The sequence below is a fragment of the Phyllopteryx taeniolatus genome, chromosome 14, assembly GCF_024500385.1.
Source record: "Phyllopteryx taeniolatus isolate TA_2022b chromosome 14, UOR_Ptae_1.2, whole genome shotgun sequence".
Taxonomy (NCBI): Eukaryota; Metazoa; Chordata; class Actinopteri; order Syngnathiformes; family Syngnathidae; genus Phyllopteryx; species Phyllopteryx taeniolatus.
In genome coordinates, this window is record NC_084515.1 from 24,822,360 (window position 1) to 24,836,357 (window position 13,998).

Sequence of the window (13,998 nt, forward strand, 5' to 3'; positions counted from 1 at the left end):
ATGTATTGACACTTTTTAGTCCTCCATAGTCTATCATGTGAAATGTAATGTATATATAAAGAATTTTAGTTTGTGTTTATTAGCCGGGGGCATGATGGATGTTTATTAGCCACCTTAACCCCAAATTGCTATTTGACCTTGGTCAATATTTGAAAGTATTCACACACAATAAAAAATATGTTTACTGTCAACCTGTCAGTTAAATTGTATGCTCTGGTTTATTATCGATATGCTGTTATTCAATACTAATAAATAATAATACACAGGTGAGAGAACGTGCAACCATCTTGTTTAATGTCAACATTGTCACTTTGTGGACTTATTTTCTCTCTAGTAGTCTTTTACTTAAAAAAAAAAAAAAAAAGGAGAAACGCTCTCTTCCCTGGTTATATGTGAAACTGAGCATAACAAGTTAAAGTGGGAAAAATGTTGGCATTTAGTGCAGTTGTGTTATCATTGTAACGATGTCACTATGTTACACGTCAAGCAAAATAAAAACTTAAATTGACTGACACGTCATTTTCTTTTCCGTCTCCCCCTGCTGGACACACACCAACACAAAGCACTTGTAATCCAAAATTTATATATATATATAATTAAATAATAAAGTCATTAAATTATTACTATTACCACAAATGTCCACATTATGCTTTATATATTAAGTGGGAATGCATGAAAGTCAAATATAACAACTTTGCACATGCAAAGACGATCGTGTCCTGCGCCACCCCAACTCTGACCCAACAGAACATTTTTTTTATTTTATTTTATTTATGTGACCAAACGCATTTCACAAAATGACAGCCTAATTACTACACGATCCTTAGAAATTTGAGGTTGGTTAGGTGTACAGTAACCTTGAGCCAGTGTTAAGTCATTTTAGGATTAAATACTGCCCCAAGTACAACAGACACTCTACAAAATATGTATATTCAAACTACAATATGCACCCTAGGATTCCCACATAAGTTTTGAGGCAGGACACGCCCCACTGCAACATGATTGGCAAGTGGAAGTTTGTTAGGGTTAGGGTTGGGGATGGGGCGTGCAGAGACCTTTGGAAGTTCAAAGTTAAAAAGGGGGCACATAGAACAAGAATTTGAAATGCTTTAGCAGAGGATTGCAGGCTATTAATTAAAGCAGTAAGAAAAGATTTGCACTATTTGTTTAGTTGTTTATCGGAATGATAACAAACCCACCAATTAGTATTTTGTGCGCAAATTACACCTATTTGGTGGTCATATATTATTACCCTTTTGTGTGCATGTCAGCTATATTGTGGCCAAACTAAAATTTCCCATGTTATGCTTGGAGCTCTGTACATGTTAGTGGTTTTATTCTCTCGAACTGCTTTTTGTTTCCCATGAAACACAATTGAGAAATTTTTGTTAGAATGCGGTCCACCTCACATTCTCCGTCCACGGCATAGCATTGTTTCTCTGCCCTCAGTTACTTTGTAATTATATAGATTTTGTTTTTTACAGTGTAAAGTTTAGACACATTGATTAAGCACCTTCTGCAGGACAGTAAATAAAATAGCTCAACAATATATTCATAACACTCCTGATCTCGGCTGAATTTACCAAACCATTATCATGAAAGGAAAATGCATCAATGAAAATTGCACAACTTCGAGTGAGTTACAATGCAATGGAGTTAAATCACAGCTTTGTTGTTGACTTTGTTGTGTTGAAGACAAAAACTTGTGTAATGGCAGATCGAAACATGTTCTGCCTGCGCTAGTAGCACACACATCATTACACTCGCCCTGTGCCCGGGGGTCATTGTATATTATTTACATACCATATGTATGGTTAAGTATTTTATACAATTTATTTTGCACAATTATAACTTGCTTTGGTTGTTAATTACAAAGGTAAAAAAATGTACAGTATTATTAACATCACATTTCTACATTTCAGCAATGCACCTTTTACAAATAAAGAGCCATAAATGATCTAGTACATGATCTTTTCCTCTTGAAGTCACCAGCTCCTCATGACAAACCATTTACCAAGTTTACATACAGTCACACTTTTCAAATAGTAGTACTCGGTAATAATATAGGGTAATAAAACCAAAAGTACAAATCTATTGGACACAAGTTCAGTCACATCAAATGGACACTGCGCCCCCAAAATATTTTTTTAAACAGGTCTTTCATGACGCTAACATGTATTTGGAATGTGGGAGAAAAAAAACAGGCAAGTCCAAAGAGATCATGTAAATAAACTCCACACAGGAAGGCTGGTGCCCAGATTTGAACCCAGAACATCACAGCTGCGAGTCCGACTTGTACTTGTTTTCATAACGATGTTCATATTACACGTCGTTGCTCTAAGCGCTTTGCGTAAGTTTCCTGCTCCACACCCCGAGCCCCGCGTCCCGCACGGCATCGCCGAACTGCTGCACGGCCTTCTGGTACGGACCGGCCGCCCGCTTCCAGGCGATGTGCGTCCTCAGCATGTCCTCTGGCGTCCAATTGTTCAACTGAAGGACAAGGCATAAGTGAACTAAGCACCTGCTTGGAACCATGACCCCCAAGCAGGGGTGTGATCCAAGGGCTCCCTCTAATGGTACACAAAATAATCACAGTCTTAAGTACAGCTCAGTTGTATTTATCTTTTTAGTACATATTTAGGCCTCAAAGAGGATAAGCGTGTAAGGGAGTAGTTACTCCGTTCTGAATAATTCCCTCATTCCCTACTCCCTAATTACTATATCGGGATTTTTATATGGTGGATTATAAAATTGACGATTAATCGAATACTCCCTCATCACTATGCAGCAATTTTTATATTCTGGACTATATCGTTGACTCTAGGGCTGAAACGATTAATTGAATACTCCCTTATCACTATAAAGGTATTTTTATGTAGTGGACTATCTAGTAGTTGACTCTCGGGCTGAAACGATTTATCGAATATTCCCAAATTACTATATTGCAATTTTTACAAAGTGGACTATATAGTTGACTCTAGGGCTGAAACAATTAATCGAATATTCACTTAGCACTATATAGCGATTTTTATATTGTGGACTATTAGTTTCATCAAGGGCTGAAACAATTAATCAAATACTCCCTCATCAATATAACAATCATGTAATCAAACAGTAGTCACGCTCGTTAGCATAGCATACAAAGGAAGTCAGCTACCCCATTTTCTGGGTTTGGTCACGTGACATTCCCCATATAGCGGATTGAAAAGAATACCTTATCAACAATGCTTACAGATCTGATTCCTTAACAATTTTCATTGGGTGAAGGATGAAATAATACAAATGGGTATGTTTTCATTTCATCTTTAATATTTTCAAGATAGAGCTCAGGTGATCAAAAGCTTAATGCAGTTTTTGCATACGGTACAAGATATCAGATTGGCGAGTGACTCCGGAAATTTTGGAGATACCAACATTCCACCCGGCTGTAGTGATATAAATGCGCCTCTCAGAACGCACAAAATTAACCGTGCAGCAATTTTTTCCCTGTTTGGGTGCGCGCGGTTAGTGGATCAGCTTCCAAATCTGTTTGTGTTAGCAATCAAGTTTCCGCCTATTTTTTCACACACAAAACCTGTCGTAAATCAGGCCCGAAGTCTGCACTGTACTTACCCGCCTGCGCAGACGTTGCCAGTGGGTGAAAAAACGACGCCCGCTGAGTCTGGACGGTGTCCCACAGAGGTTGCACAACCCTGACGAGGTGCTGAGCTCCTCTGTGTCGCCGTCACCGCTGCTCCAGTTTATGCTGACACGAGATGAAGTCCCACATGCGTGACGCTGCCCCATGTTTAGACCTGCAACAAAATTTTTATTTATCAGTGGAACCTTGGTTGTTCGTCAAAGAAATATTCACAAAATAAAGCTTTTTTTTGTGTGTGTGTGTGTTTTCCGGCATGGCTACCTGACACATATTTATGAGTCTACTCGTAATAGAAGTGTACCAAATTTCGTGTTAAGTCAAACTTCACTGCTCCTTGTTTATCAATTAAACACTCACTGGCATCTTCGCTCTCTGCTCACCGTGCATACCACCACCCACACGCTGCGTTCCCCAATATCTGCTTTACTTTTGGGTGATCTTCTTTTCAATTTTCTGCCTCAAATGAAAATAAAGAAAATAAATTGGCCACTGAGAACTAGAGTGGCCTAAGTCCATTTTTGTCATTTTTAAGTGAAGTGCAAAAAGGAATGTACTGTATTTCAGATGGATACTGGTCAAAGTGAAGGTTTAGTTCCAATTTTGACATTTAGACATTGCAGTAGGGCTTGGACTGGCCATTTAAATCCCCATTCGCTATTTGCATTGACAGTAACTATCTCTAGCTCCACAGTTACATCCTGGTCGGAGTTTTTTTGGGGTCACAGATTGTGTCACAACACCAGAAAGGGTGTACAATGACACATTTTCAGAAAAAGCTGTTGCCAAAACGCTGCATTTTAGCTAAAAATGGCTTACTTTAACCAGGATCCCTAGCTGTATCATGGCTGTGGTCTGCTATGTGCTGGTTTCGGTGCGGTAAAATGCGTAAAGCTAGACTGTGTGGCTGCATGGGAACATCAGCTTTACTAGCCAGTTAGCTTAGCTGCTAGTTAGTGGACGCTGGCTAGCTCTTCTCAATCATCTGCCATGATGTGTTGAATGAATCTTGCCCAACTTTATCCTATTCATCTGCTGTCGTCGCAGTCTGCCATGCACATCCTCGCAGCTCGTTGGGCAGGGCCATCAGACGCCTCGTTTCACAGTGATTATCATATCGGGGGAGAGTGCGCCGTGATCCATGTGCTCAACTGCAGCAAAATCAAAATAATTCCATCTAGGAAAATGTCGAAATCTGACGAAAATCACAATTTCTGAAAAACTAGTATCCAGATGAAGTAATTATTGCCGTATAAATCACCACAATTAAATTGCAGCTATTAAACTTTACATCACGCTCCAGCAACATGACAAAAAATGTGTTAGGCCACTCTAGATTTGAGTTACGTGCAAGCTTCCGATCCTTGAGTGAAGTCAAAAAAATAATAATAATTGAAAAATGACAGTACTGTAATGCCCTCTTACAGTAAGTTGGCAACGGAAGCCGCAGTCCTGATGCACTTTTAGCCATTTATTAAACGGGACAAAATGAGAAGGAGCTGCTGTAAACCACAACTCACACCCAGACACTCATACGCAGAGATCGACAGACAGACACAAAGGTCAAAGTGCATACATGCGAGTAGCGGCGGTTTTCGTCGATAGGGTGCGGCGCAGCGTTTATTTGGGGCGAGTCGGCGAGTCAGGACGCGTTGCAGGTGGCCCGTGTGGCTCAACGTTCCCACCGTCAAGCTGTGAAGGTACACAGGCTCCACCAGGTGAGACAACAGCGCCCCTTGCAGGCCCACTGCGCACCACCTGTTGAACACACACACACACACACTCACACAGACACACACACACATAGTCAATGAGGAATAAGAAGAACTTTAACTAAGTCCAAGGCTAAGGCTAAATTGTCTAAGTAGCTTTAAGACTAGTTAGTCTATGTCCGAGACTATGTTCACGAGTAGTTGAACGAAATGTAAGTATAGTCCTTTAAGTAGCTGTAAGACCACAGGAAAGTGTAAGACTACACCAGTCAGACAAGTATAACTGAGTCTAAGCGTATTCTGAGAAAGTACACTGTAGTATTAATTCCAATCCGAGACTAAGTCCAAGAGTATAGTAGTCAAGTCCAACATTAGTCAGTCTAAGAGTAGTTGAAATCCAGTCTCGTTCACTCCCAACTTCAAGACTAAGTCTCAGACAAGTCTAAATCCAAGACTAAGTCTCAGACTATGGTAGTGTACATCAGATTAGTCAAAGAGAAGTCCAAATCCAAGACTAGTCCAACACCAGGTCTCCGATAATATCGGTGAGTCTCAAGACTCGTCCAAATCCAAGACGAAGACGAGCTTGAGTGCATTTAAGAGTATTTTAAATCCAAATTTAAGTCCAAGACAGAGTAATCCCAGTCAGTGTAGGACTACATTAGTCTAATTCCAAGTCTTGTTTCAGTCTAAAACTAGTCTACTTGTATTTAAGACTTGAAAAACCCACCGATGAGCATCCGGTGCGTGTGACTCACTTTGCTATTTTGTCTGTGCAGGACATGCTGACTCGAGGTTTACCCGGCGACACTCCTGCCGTCTTCTGATTGGCTGGCCGAGCTGTGACGGGCAAAGTTCCCTGTCCGCCGCCCACCTTCGTCCTCAGGCCACAGCGCAACGCGGACATAGTCATGGAGGCTAACAACACACAAACACACACAGTCTTATATTTAGACTATTCTTTGGACATGATTAGACTAGTCTTGGATTTCGTCTTTTACATAATTAGACCAGTTTTTGTTTTACTCCTCGATTACTTTGAGTTTTAGTCCTGGATTTAGACTAATCCAAGATTTACGTAAATTACTTTTTGATTTAATTTTAATCTTGGATTTAGACTAGTGTCAGATTTAGACTAGTTTTAGACTTACTGGTATCATTCTGAGATTTACTGTAGTCTTGGATTTAGACTACTCCTAGACTGAGACTAGTCGTGGATTTAGATTGCTTTTATCTTTAGTCTTGGATTTAGACTAATCCAAGATTTAATTAAATGACTTTCTGATTTACGGTAATCTTAGTCTTGGTTTCCTCCTAGATGTAGCCTAGTCCTGGATTTAGACTACTGTAGGCCTTCCCTTGGATTTAGTCTCAATTGGGAACCGTAATTTTAAATTTAATTCAACTAATCTTAGACATGGACTAGTTGTAGACTTGCTCAGGTTACTCCGAGACTAAGCCTTAGAATTAGACTAGGCTAGAATTAGTTTTAGTTAAGACTTGGTCTTTGATTTAGTAAGGCCTGGTTGAGGGTCTCACGTGAGGCGTAGTTTTCATACGGGCAGTTGAGTCTGGCATCTCCACACGGTGACGAGGTGACAAACATGTGGAATCCAACGTGGTCTCGCAGCCTGAAGACCCCGCGGCGACCAGTCGCTGGTTCAAAAATGGACACCGGGCCTGCATCAGTCTCATCTGGAGGACTTTGGGAAAGTTTGTACCATTAGATTTAGTCTTGGATTTAGATTAGTGTAGAACATAGATTGCTCTTGGATTTAGTCGAATACTAGTCCTACTGAGAATTACGTCTAAGTAGTAGTAGTCCAAGTTCACTCTCATGGTGCATTCAACGTTCGCCCCACGTTACTCACACGAGTTTGATCGCGTGCGTTGTGTGCAGTGGTGCCTTGAGATACGAGTTTAATTAATTCGGTGACCATGCTCTTGTCTGGAAACACAATCTCAAAACATATTTTACCATTAAAATGAACGGAAAACCATCTCAGTCCCCTGAAAGACGCCACCATGTTTTTCTAAACATTGTAAAGTGTAATCAAGCCAAAAGTCTCACACCTGCACACACACACCGTTTCATTACGTTCCTGTACCTTTAAATGTGCTGCGTGCGTGTGTGTGTGTGTGTGTGTGTGTGCGTTTCTCTCTCTCGCTCTCTCCCACCCCCACACACCTATTTCCAAGGACCCTTTAGCTGCCCAACAAGGTGCCTGACGTAAAATAAACAAAGTTCAGTAACTTCCAAGAGATGCATACACAAAACGCAGCAATAATAGTGAATTTACAACAATTGCAACAGACCCTATCTATGCTTTAAACTTAGTCTACGACTTGCTTACAGTAATCTTAGCTTTAGTGACATGACTTTTAGACTTCGTCTTGGATTTAGACTAGTTTTAGTCCTACTTGGGTTTACTTTTTACCATATAAGGAGCATCTCCAGCTGAGCGTATAAGAAGCGCAACAATGCCCTCCTGCACACAACCTCGGCATGACAGTCGCGCAGCACCCTGTCGTCGTGACAACTGGCATCCCAGTCCAAACACTTGGTCCCCGTTGCCATGGAAACCACCTCGGCTGAGTTCGCCTCAAATCCTAGAAGCAAAATTGTTCAAATTTATGATGTTATGATAGCTTTTTATTGTCTTTTTTAAAATTCCAACTTTTTTCTCAACCATGACAACCTGTCGTCATGATGAAAGCGGCCATGTTGTGTGTAGCGAGCCTTTGGTCCATTAGCTGCTCGTATTTTTGTCTCACCAGCTGGAAGATGGACTCTGCAAAAAACTTAATGACAACAAACAAATCGGTAGCAAATTAATCAATAATAAACAATAAATGTGTACGTGAATTATTACACTAATGAATGAATTAACGAGTTTTGGTGGTGACGGTGACACAAGGTCACGCGTAACCAGCGTGTTGAACAATTATCTTCGGGATTACGGCGCTGTCGCAGTCTTGGTCGGCTGCCCGTCCGCCGCCGTCGCTAATGTTCGTTAATGATGATCGCTAATGCTGATGTGCGCTAATGCGTCACACCGTCTGATTGACAGCTCCTGCTCTAAAAATCCTTCAGCTGTTCCTCCGTTATCATGCCAATCATTAATGCCCACTGCAAGGATGGAGGCAGTAAACGGAAAGTGAAGGAACTAGGATGGAATGACAGAAAGAGAGACAGAAGTAAGAAAGGAGGGAAGACAGCAGGCGAAAAGAAGACCGGAAGTAGGAAGGAGGGAGATAAAATACACCAAGGAGACAACAACTGAAGGAAAGAGGGCGGGAGGGAGAGAGGGACAGAAGAGGACAGCAATTTAAAGACAGAAGAAAGCAGGAGAGAAGAAGACCACAATTGTACCTGTTCAACTTCACTTAAGGTCCAGATTGGGGGACAAGCTCCGACATACAATCGACTAATCCTTTTTTTTTTTCGACCAATCAGAAGATGTCAGTAAATCTCACCTGAGGTAGTTGCTGTTTGTCCCCCTGGAGGCCCATCACGTTCCTCTCGGGGCCCACACCGATGTCGTAGAGCGAGCACAGAGCGGCGGCCGCCGCCCGGGCCTTAGCATCTCTTTTACTGCGACCGCAGCCTTCGAACATCCGCCCCTCTACCCGGACTGCCGCGATGAAACTCCTATCTGGCCGGCCATGAAGTCGCTCTGTCAGGCAAAAGTAGCGCAGGCCTGGTCGCAGTTCACCGAGCAACCCCACTGGACCAAGCCGCCTCAAAAGCCAGGTACCGACCGCTCCCCCTGTATTGGATGGACGGCGGCTGCAGGACAAGACCTCCTTCTCCAAGACGCAGGTCCAGTTTTCACTCACTGCCCGAGGAACAACAGCGAATGACAGACAGAAGACCTTGTGACTGACTAGGTTTCTTTCTTTTTTTTTATTTTGTATTTTTTTTGGCCTTGCAGAATGGTGGATCTGTATGCTATTTTTACTGGAACAGTAGTTTGAAATACTCCCTCTGATTATTTTGTATTTATTGTTTTATTATTCTGATGTTTATTGAACATGCAGCCAGACACAAAATGGTTTTAGGGGGTCACTTCAAAAGTGTCTGTTCGTCTTCATTTTTGTGAGATCACGTGTGCTCACGCGAGAGTTCTGCCTCGAAAGACTTGTTTGTAGATTGATGGTGCAACAGAATCTTTGTGTGTGTGGTGCTTTGTGTTGAGATTATCAGAGCACACCACACACACTAGGACCCAAACTGTTAAATGCCGAATTTTTCATTTTCCCTTGTTATGTCTGTCATAGATAAATAATGGCTTACGTCGGCCTGTAAAACACGTCTCGTGCACATTAGTGAAGGGATGTCTTTGATCGGAGACTTGAGAGGGGGCGGATTTGTGAAAGGAGGCTCTATCGCAGGGTTTCTGGATTGTAACCTCAGTGATAAACGAGGGAATACTGTGTCAAACTACTGAATGCAGTCATTTATATATCAAAAGTTCATGATTGTGTACATTCTAGAAATATGGTGTTGATGCTTTCTGAGGCTCTGTGTTTTAAGTACTTTGCTGCCATCTTGTGGCACCTATACGCTATTACAAAACCCTTTTTTTATGAAGGCTGTTAATTATTTGTTATTATACAATTATTATTTATAAGAATTTTCACTAGTCGCGGCAGGGCTCGGTCCCTAAACTTATAGCTCAAGGTACAACTGTATAGAGTGTGAGTACTTTTGCCACCTGTGCCCTCCGCGCAGAACATTTCTGACTGATCCAGTCGATCATTTGTGAAATCGGTCTCGGTGCTCCTGATACCCTCCAAGCCTGGTTCGGGGAACTGGACGAAGGACTTGAGTGCCAGCTCGGCCGCCCTCATCTTGGCCTGTTTTTTCGTGGGTCCACTGCCCTCGAAGCGGAGGTCGTTCACATCCACGGCCACCGCGAACACGGGGGCGTGTGGTGGGCCGGTCTGCGACACCGTGTCGTAGCGAAGACCGGGTTGCAGCTCATTCAGCCGCACCACTGAGTTCTTCTTCCGAGTAAGCAAACAGGGTGCTCTCTTCCACGTCAGGCGGCCCATTTGTGGGCACTTCCTCTCGGAGACTCTGAGTCCTTGCCTTTTGGGGAATGGTGATGTGCCTCTGCTTGATGGCTTCCTTACGGCGAGGTGGTGCACTTGGTCCTCCAGCTTCTTCACCCCCATGCTCCTCGACCCTGACAACACAATTCTTACGTTACTGGAGTACCTTGTCTTTCGAAGGCCCCAACTTCCCAGTTTTTCCAGTCACGAACGATCGGTTGGTCGATTTTTTATGCTTTGTGCTGCAAGCTAAAATGTGAGTTACTTGACCAAACTCGTAACTAAGTTTACTCATCAGTCAAATGAATCACAACAATATGAATCTGTTCCAGCCTCTTTGTTTCGTTAAAGAAAAGAAAGTATCACTGTATTATCTGATAAAAACATAGGAAGAGAGGAAAGGAGAGAAGGAGGGTGGGAAGAAGACAGCGAGTGACGGAAATAGGAAGAAGGTCGGGAAGGATGGTAGGAGTGAAGAAGATAGCATGTGAAGGAAATAAGAAAGAGGCGATGAAGGAAAGAAGAATGGAGAATGAGAAGGAATTGTAACAGACATGCTCTCGCCAGATGGCACCATGACCCCCAACCTCGGACTGGGACTGCATTCCCTGGCTCCGCTCCCCCGCCGAGACAGACGGCCACGGTGGAGGCCTGGTTTATCTCACACGGACGCTAAATGAATTACCAGCCAGTCAGAAGGAGATCATCAAAGTGGAGACTAGGAATCCTGACTCCTCACCCGGACTTGAAATCAATTACCAGCTACCCCAGAAAAGTTCAAAGGGCCATTTGTTCCTTTTGTCTGGGACAATGGATGGGACGCGAGCGACACCCACAGGCGGTGGCGATGTACTGCAACTCCGGGGAACTAATCGAATTTGAACATTGTATGCTATTTTAAGAACTTTGCATGAACGTTCCCAGTGTTACCATCACAACAGCGCCACTAGTGACTGTATTTGTGCACATTTGAATGTCTGATGTCAAATCTGCTTGTCAACTGGGCCAGATGGGATGTTTCACCTCACACGACACAAATGCCACATTGCAAATATTACAGTGTTCTCAACAACCACATACAATTGCATTGTTCCCTTGTAGATTCCCCTGTTAGATCTCGTTAAATTTTCTATAGAAAGTCACTACCTGTATCGTTTGCGTGCGTTCGGGTTCGACAAAAGACCTCTGGTTATCGAGAACTCTGATCTATTTCCTGTAGCAACCTTCAGGTTATGAGACATAGACGTTTTTGTCACTTTGTCCTGACGTTTCACACATCTAAAAAGAGACGTGGTGCCCCTTTTTGAGATAAAATTATTTGATTTTAACGCTTACACTTAAAATCACGCTAAACCGGAAGTAACGGAGGCGTCACTTTCCTGCTTATTCTTTTCTCCGAAATTAATTACGCTATTATCCAAACCAATATACGCTACAGAATGAATAATGGGAATGGGAAGGAGACGGCTAGAGAAGGAAGGAAGGAAACAAGCAAGTTAGGAAGGAAGCTCAGTGATCTAAATAAAACATGATGAAAATGGGACTGAAAATCTGAGCGTCCATTTATGAAATGAGTAAACAGCAGAGGAGGAATTACTGAGGTAACATATGGTACCAAAAAACAAAAACAATAATCTCCTCTTTTATGTTTCAATTTAATTACTTTTTATTCATATGACAAAAGTTCATCAGCTGTCACGAGAAAGAAAGCAAATTTTGTTATTACTGATTTTCTACAGCATAATGTTACCTAATAATCACATTTCATGATGTAGAATCAGAATACTATTGATTATTATTATTTGAATTTTAATGTTCAACGCAATGGTCGCTCTGTATTGTTATTATTATTATAATATTATCATCACTAGAAGGCCTAAAAGTCATCAAATAGCCAAATAAACTTTGCCGTGAGGTCATTGAGTGTTGTGTGTGTGTTAGCATCCGCTAAAGTGAGTAATGCATTTGTGGGGCAAAAAAAAAAAAAAACCATTGAGAAAGTGTGTGTTGCGCGTTAATGAAAATGGAAGTTGGCTTAGTGGAGAAAAAAAAACACTTTGAATAAAAACGTTGGGTTTAAAGGCCCCCCCCCCCCCAAAAAAAAAAAAGCCATCAAGCCATAATCTGCCGCCTTTTGTCGGGATTAGCATGCGGACAACAATGAAGCGCAATCGCACGCTAATCCCGCGCGCTAAACCGCGCAACCTGTTGATGCCGTAATTACGACGACACATTACGGAGGCGGCCATCTGCGTCTGACAATCTGCACCTAAAGAAAAACTTTTTGTTCTTTTGTTTCAAATTTCAAAACTCTGTCAATTAAATCGATCGATTATTCGTCGGAATGGATGCAACGCTAACATCCTGACATTTACTCGAACATCATTGTGCTATCTGATGCTAATCGCTATGCTAACTATGGACATTGGCAACCAGTTCATTTTTTTTTCTATGTGCCTTGACATTGATTGGTGACCTGTCCATTTTTTTTCTCTCCGTGCCCTGTCATTGGGTAGCGACCAGTCCATCCAAAGAACATTTTGAATGTAAATCATTCATCACCATGTACTTGTCATACATATTAGAACAAATGAAATAAAACTAAACGAAAAATATGACAATACTACAAATGACAAAGCCGATGATATTTAATACATACATGATCAAATAATGACAATGATTATTAGGCTGACACATTCATGACATGAAATGTATGAATTCTAAATTATGAGACTACGCTCAAGTACGTACCTGTGACTCTACTCCTCCTCTTCCTCTTTCTTTTCTTCCTCACGTCTGTAACTTCACACACGTCCATAACGCGTGTAATATTGTGAATATGAATAATAGTAATTGCACGTTTGTGTGGGGTGTTTGCAGAGTGAGAGGAAGCAGCTGTGGGGCGACATTGCACACACACACACACACACAGGCCACGCCCCCTCACTCTTGATTGACAGGAGCAAGTTTGATTGCTAGACGGAGGAAAAATGGTTCATGAACCAAACCTGAATATGAACAATTTAGGTAAGGTGCAAATAAAAACAAGTAGCAAAATTGAGCTTTTTGTTATTGTATAATAAATCAAATTATGTACAGTGCCATGAGAAAGTATTGGCCCTTCTCAAATTCTTCGATTTTTGGCACATTTGGCACTATTTTATTATTCCTTTTTCATTTTTTTTTTACTTTTCAAGGTAATATGGTGACCACTGTAAGAAGCGAGGCCGTGGCCTCTATTGACTAACCACCACTCTCCGTGAGTGAAAATCCACAAGTCCTCCATAGGAATTATGTTTTATTTATTGTTATTGTTGCTGGTTTTGTAACGTTATTCCTCTGTGTTCCCTCCTTGTTCCTCCTTTAAGGCTTACGTACGACAGGCAGAGGGAATTTTGGTCAATTAACACTCCCTTCATTGAATTAATTGACTCATAGCTTTAGATGAATGCAAAAAGGAATATTCATAAATATATTAATTCGTAGTGTATACTGCATAATCACCTATGTTTACACACCAAGGGAGAAAACCATGCTGATGCAATAAAATAAAAAAATTCACATACTGTATGTATGCGCCGCAGCAGGCCC

At 41.7% G+C, this 13,998-nt stretch overlaps 1 protein-coding gene across 4 annotated transcripts; it reads right to left on the reverse strand.

Moving 5' to 3' along the window:
- Positions 1 to 339: 339 nt before the first annotated feature.
- Positions 340 to 13,332, reverse strand: LOC133488863 (double-stranded RNA-specific editase B2-like). Of its 4 annotated transcripts, none has more exons than XM_061797326.1 (10): positions 13,159 to 13,332; positions 10,068 to 10,541; positions 8,827 to 9,188; positions 8,049 to 8,151; positions 7,788 to 7,959; positions 6,889 to 7,052; positions 6,108 to 6,267; positions 5,214 to 5,395; positions 3,613 to 3,794; positions 340 to 2,490 (listed from the first exon to the last, which is right to left on the reverse strand). In XM_061797326.1, exons 1-10 carry the CDS (start codon positions 13,223 to 13,225, stop codon positions 2,338 to 2,340), a joined length of 2,019 nt encoding a protein of 672 aa, XP_061653310.1. In that variant the 5' UTR covers positions 13,226 to 13,332; the 3' UTR covers positions 340 to 2,337. The 4 variants fall into 4 exon arrangements, 3 of the variants coding, with proteins under 3 accessions (XP_061653310.1, XP_061653309.1, XP_061653311.1); XM_061797325.1 differs by having other exon boundaries at positions 10,059 to 10,541; XM_061797327.1 differs by having other exon boundaries at positions 2,431 to 2,570; positions 10,059 to 10,541.
- Positions 13,333 to 13,998: the final 666 nt, after the last annotated feature.

What these genes read in the sequence shown, in the direction of transcription:
- LOC133488863 (XM_061797325.1), bottom strand. Translation starts at nt 13,225, where the DNA reads ATGGACGTGTGTGAAGTTACAGACGTGAGGAAGAAAAGAAAGAGGAAG. An exon ending in CGCTTTCATCATGACGACAG is followed by an intron (nt 7,960 to 8,048) that starts GTTGTCATGGTT and finishes TTTTGCTTCTAG; the next exon opens with GATTTGAGGCGAACTCAGCC. An exon ending in CTGGAGATGCTCCTTATATG is followed by an intron (nt 7,053 to 7,787) that starts GTAAAAAGTAAA and finishes ACTTTCCCAAAG; the next exon opens with TCCTCCAGATGAGACTGATG.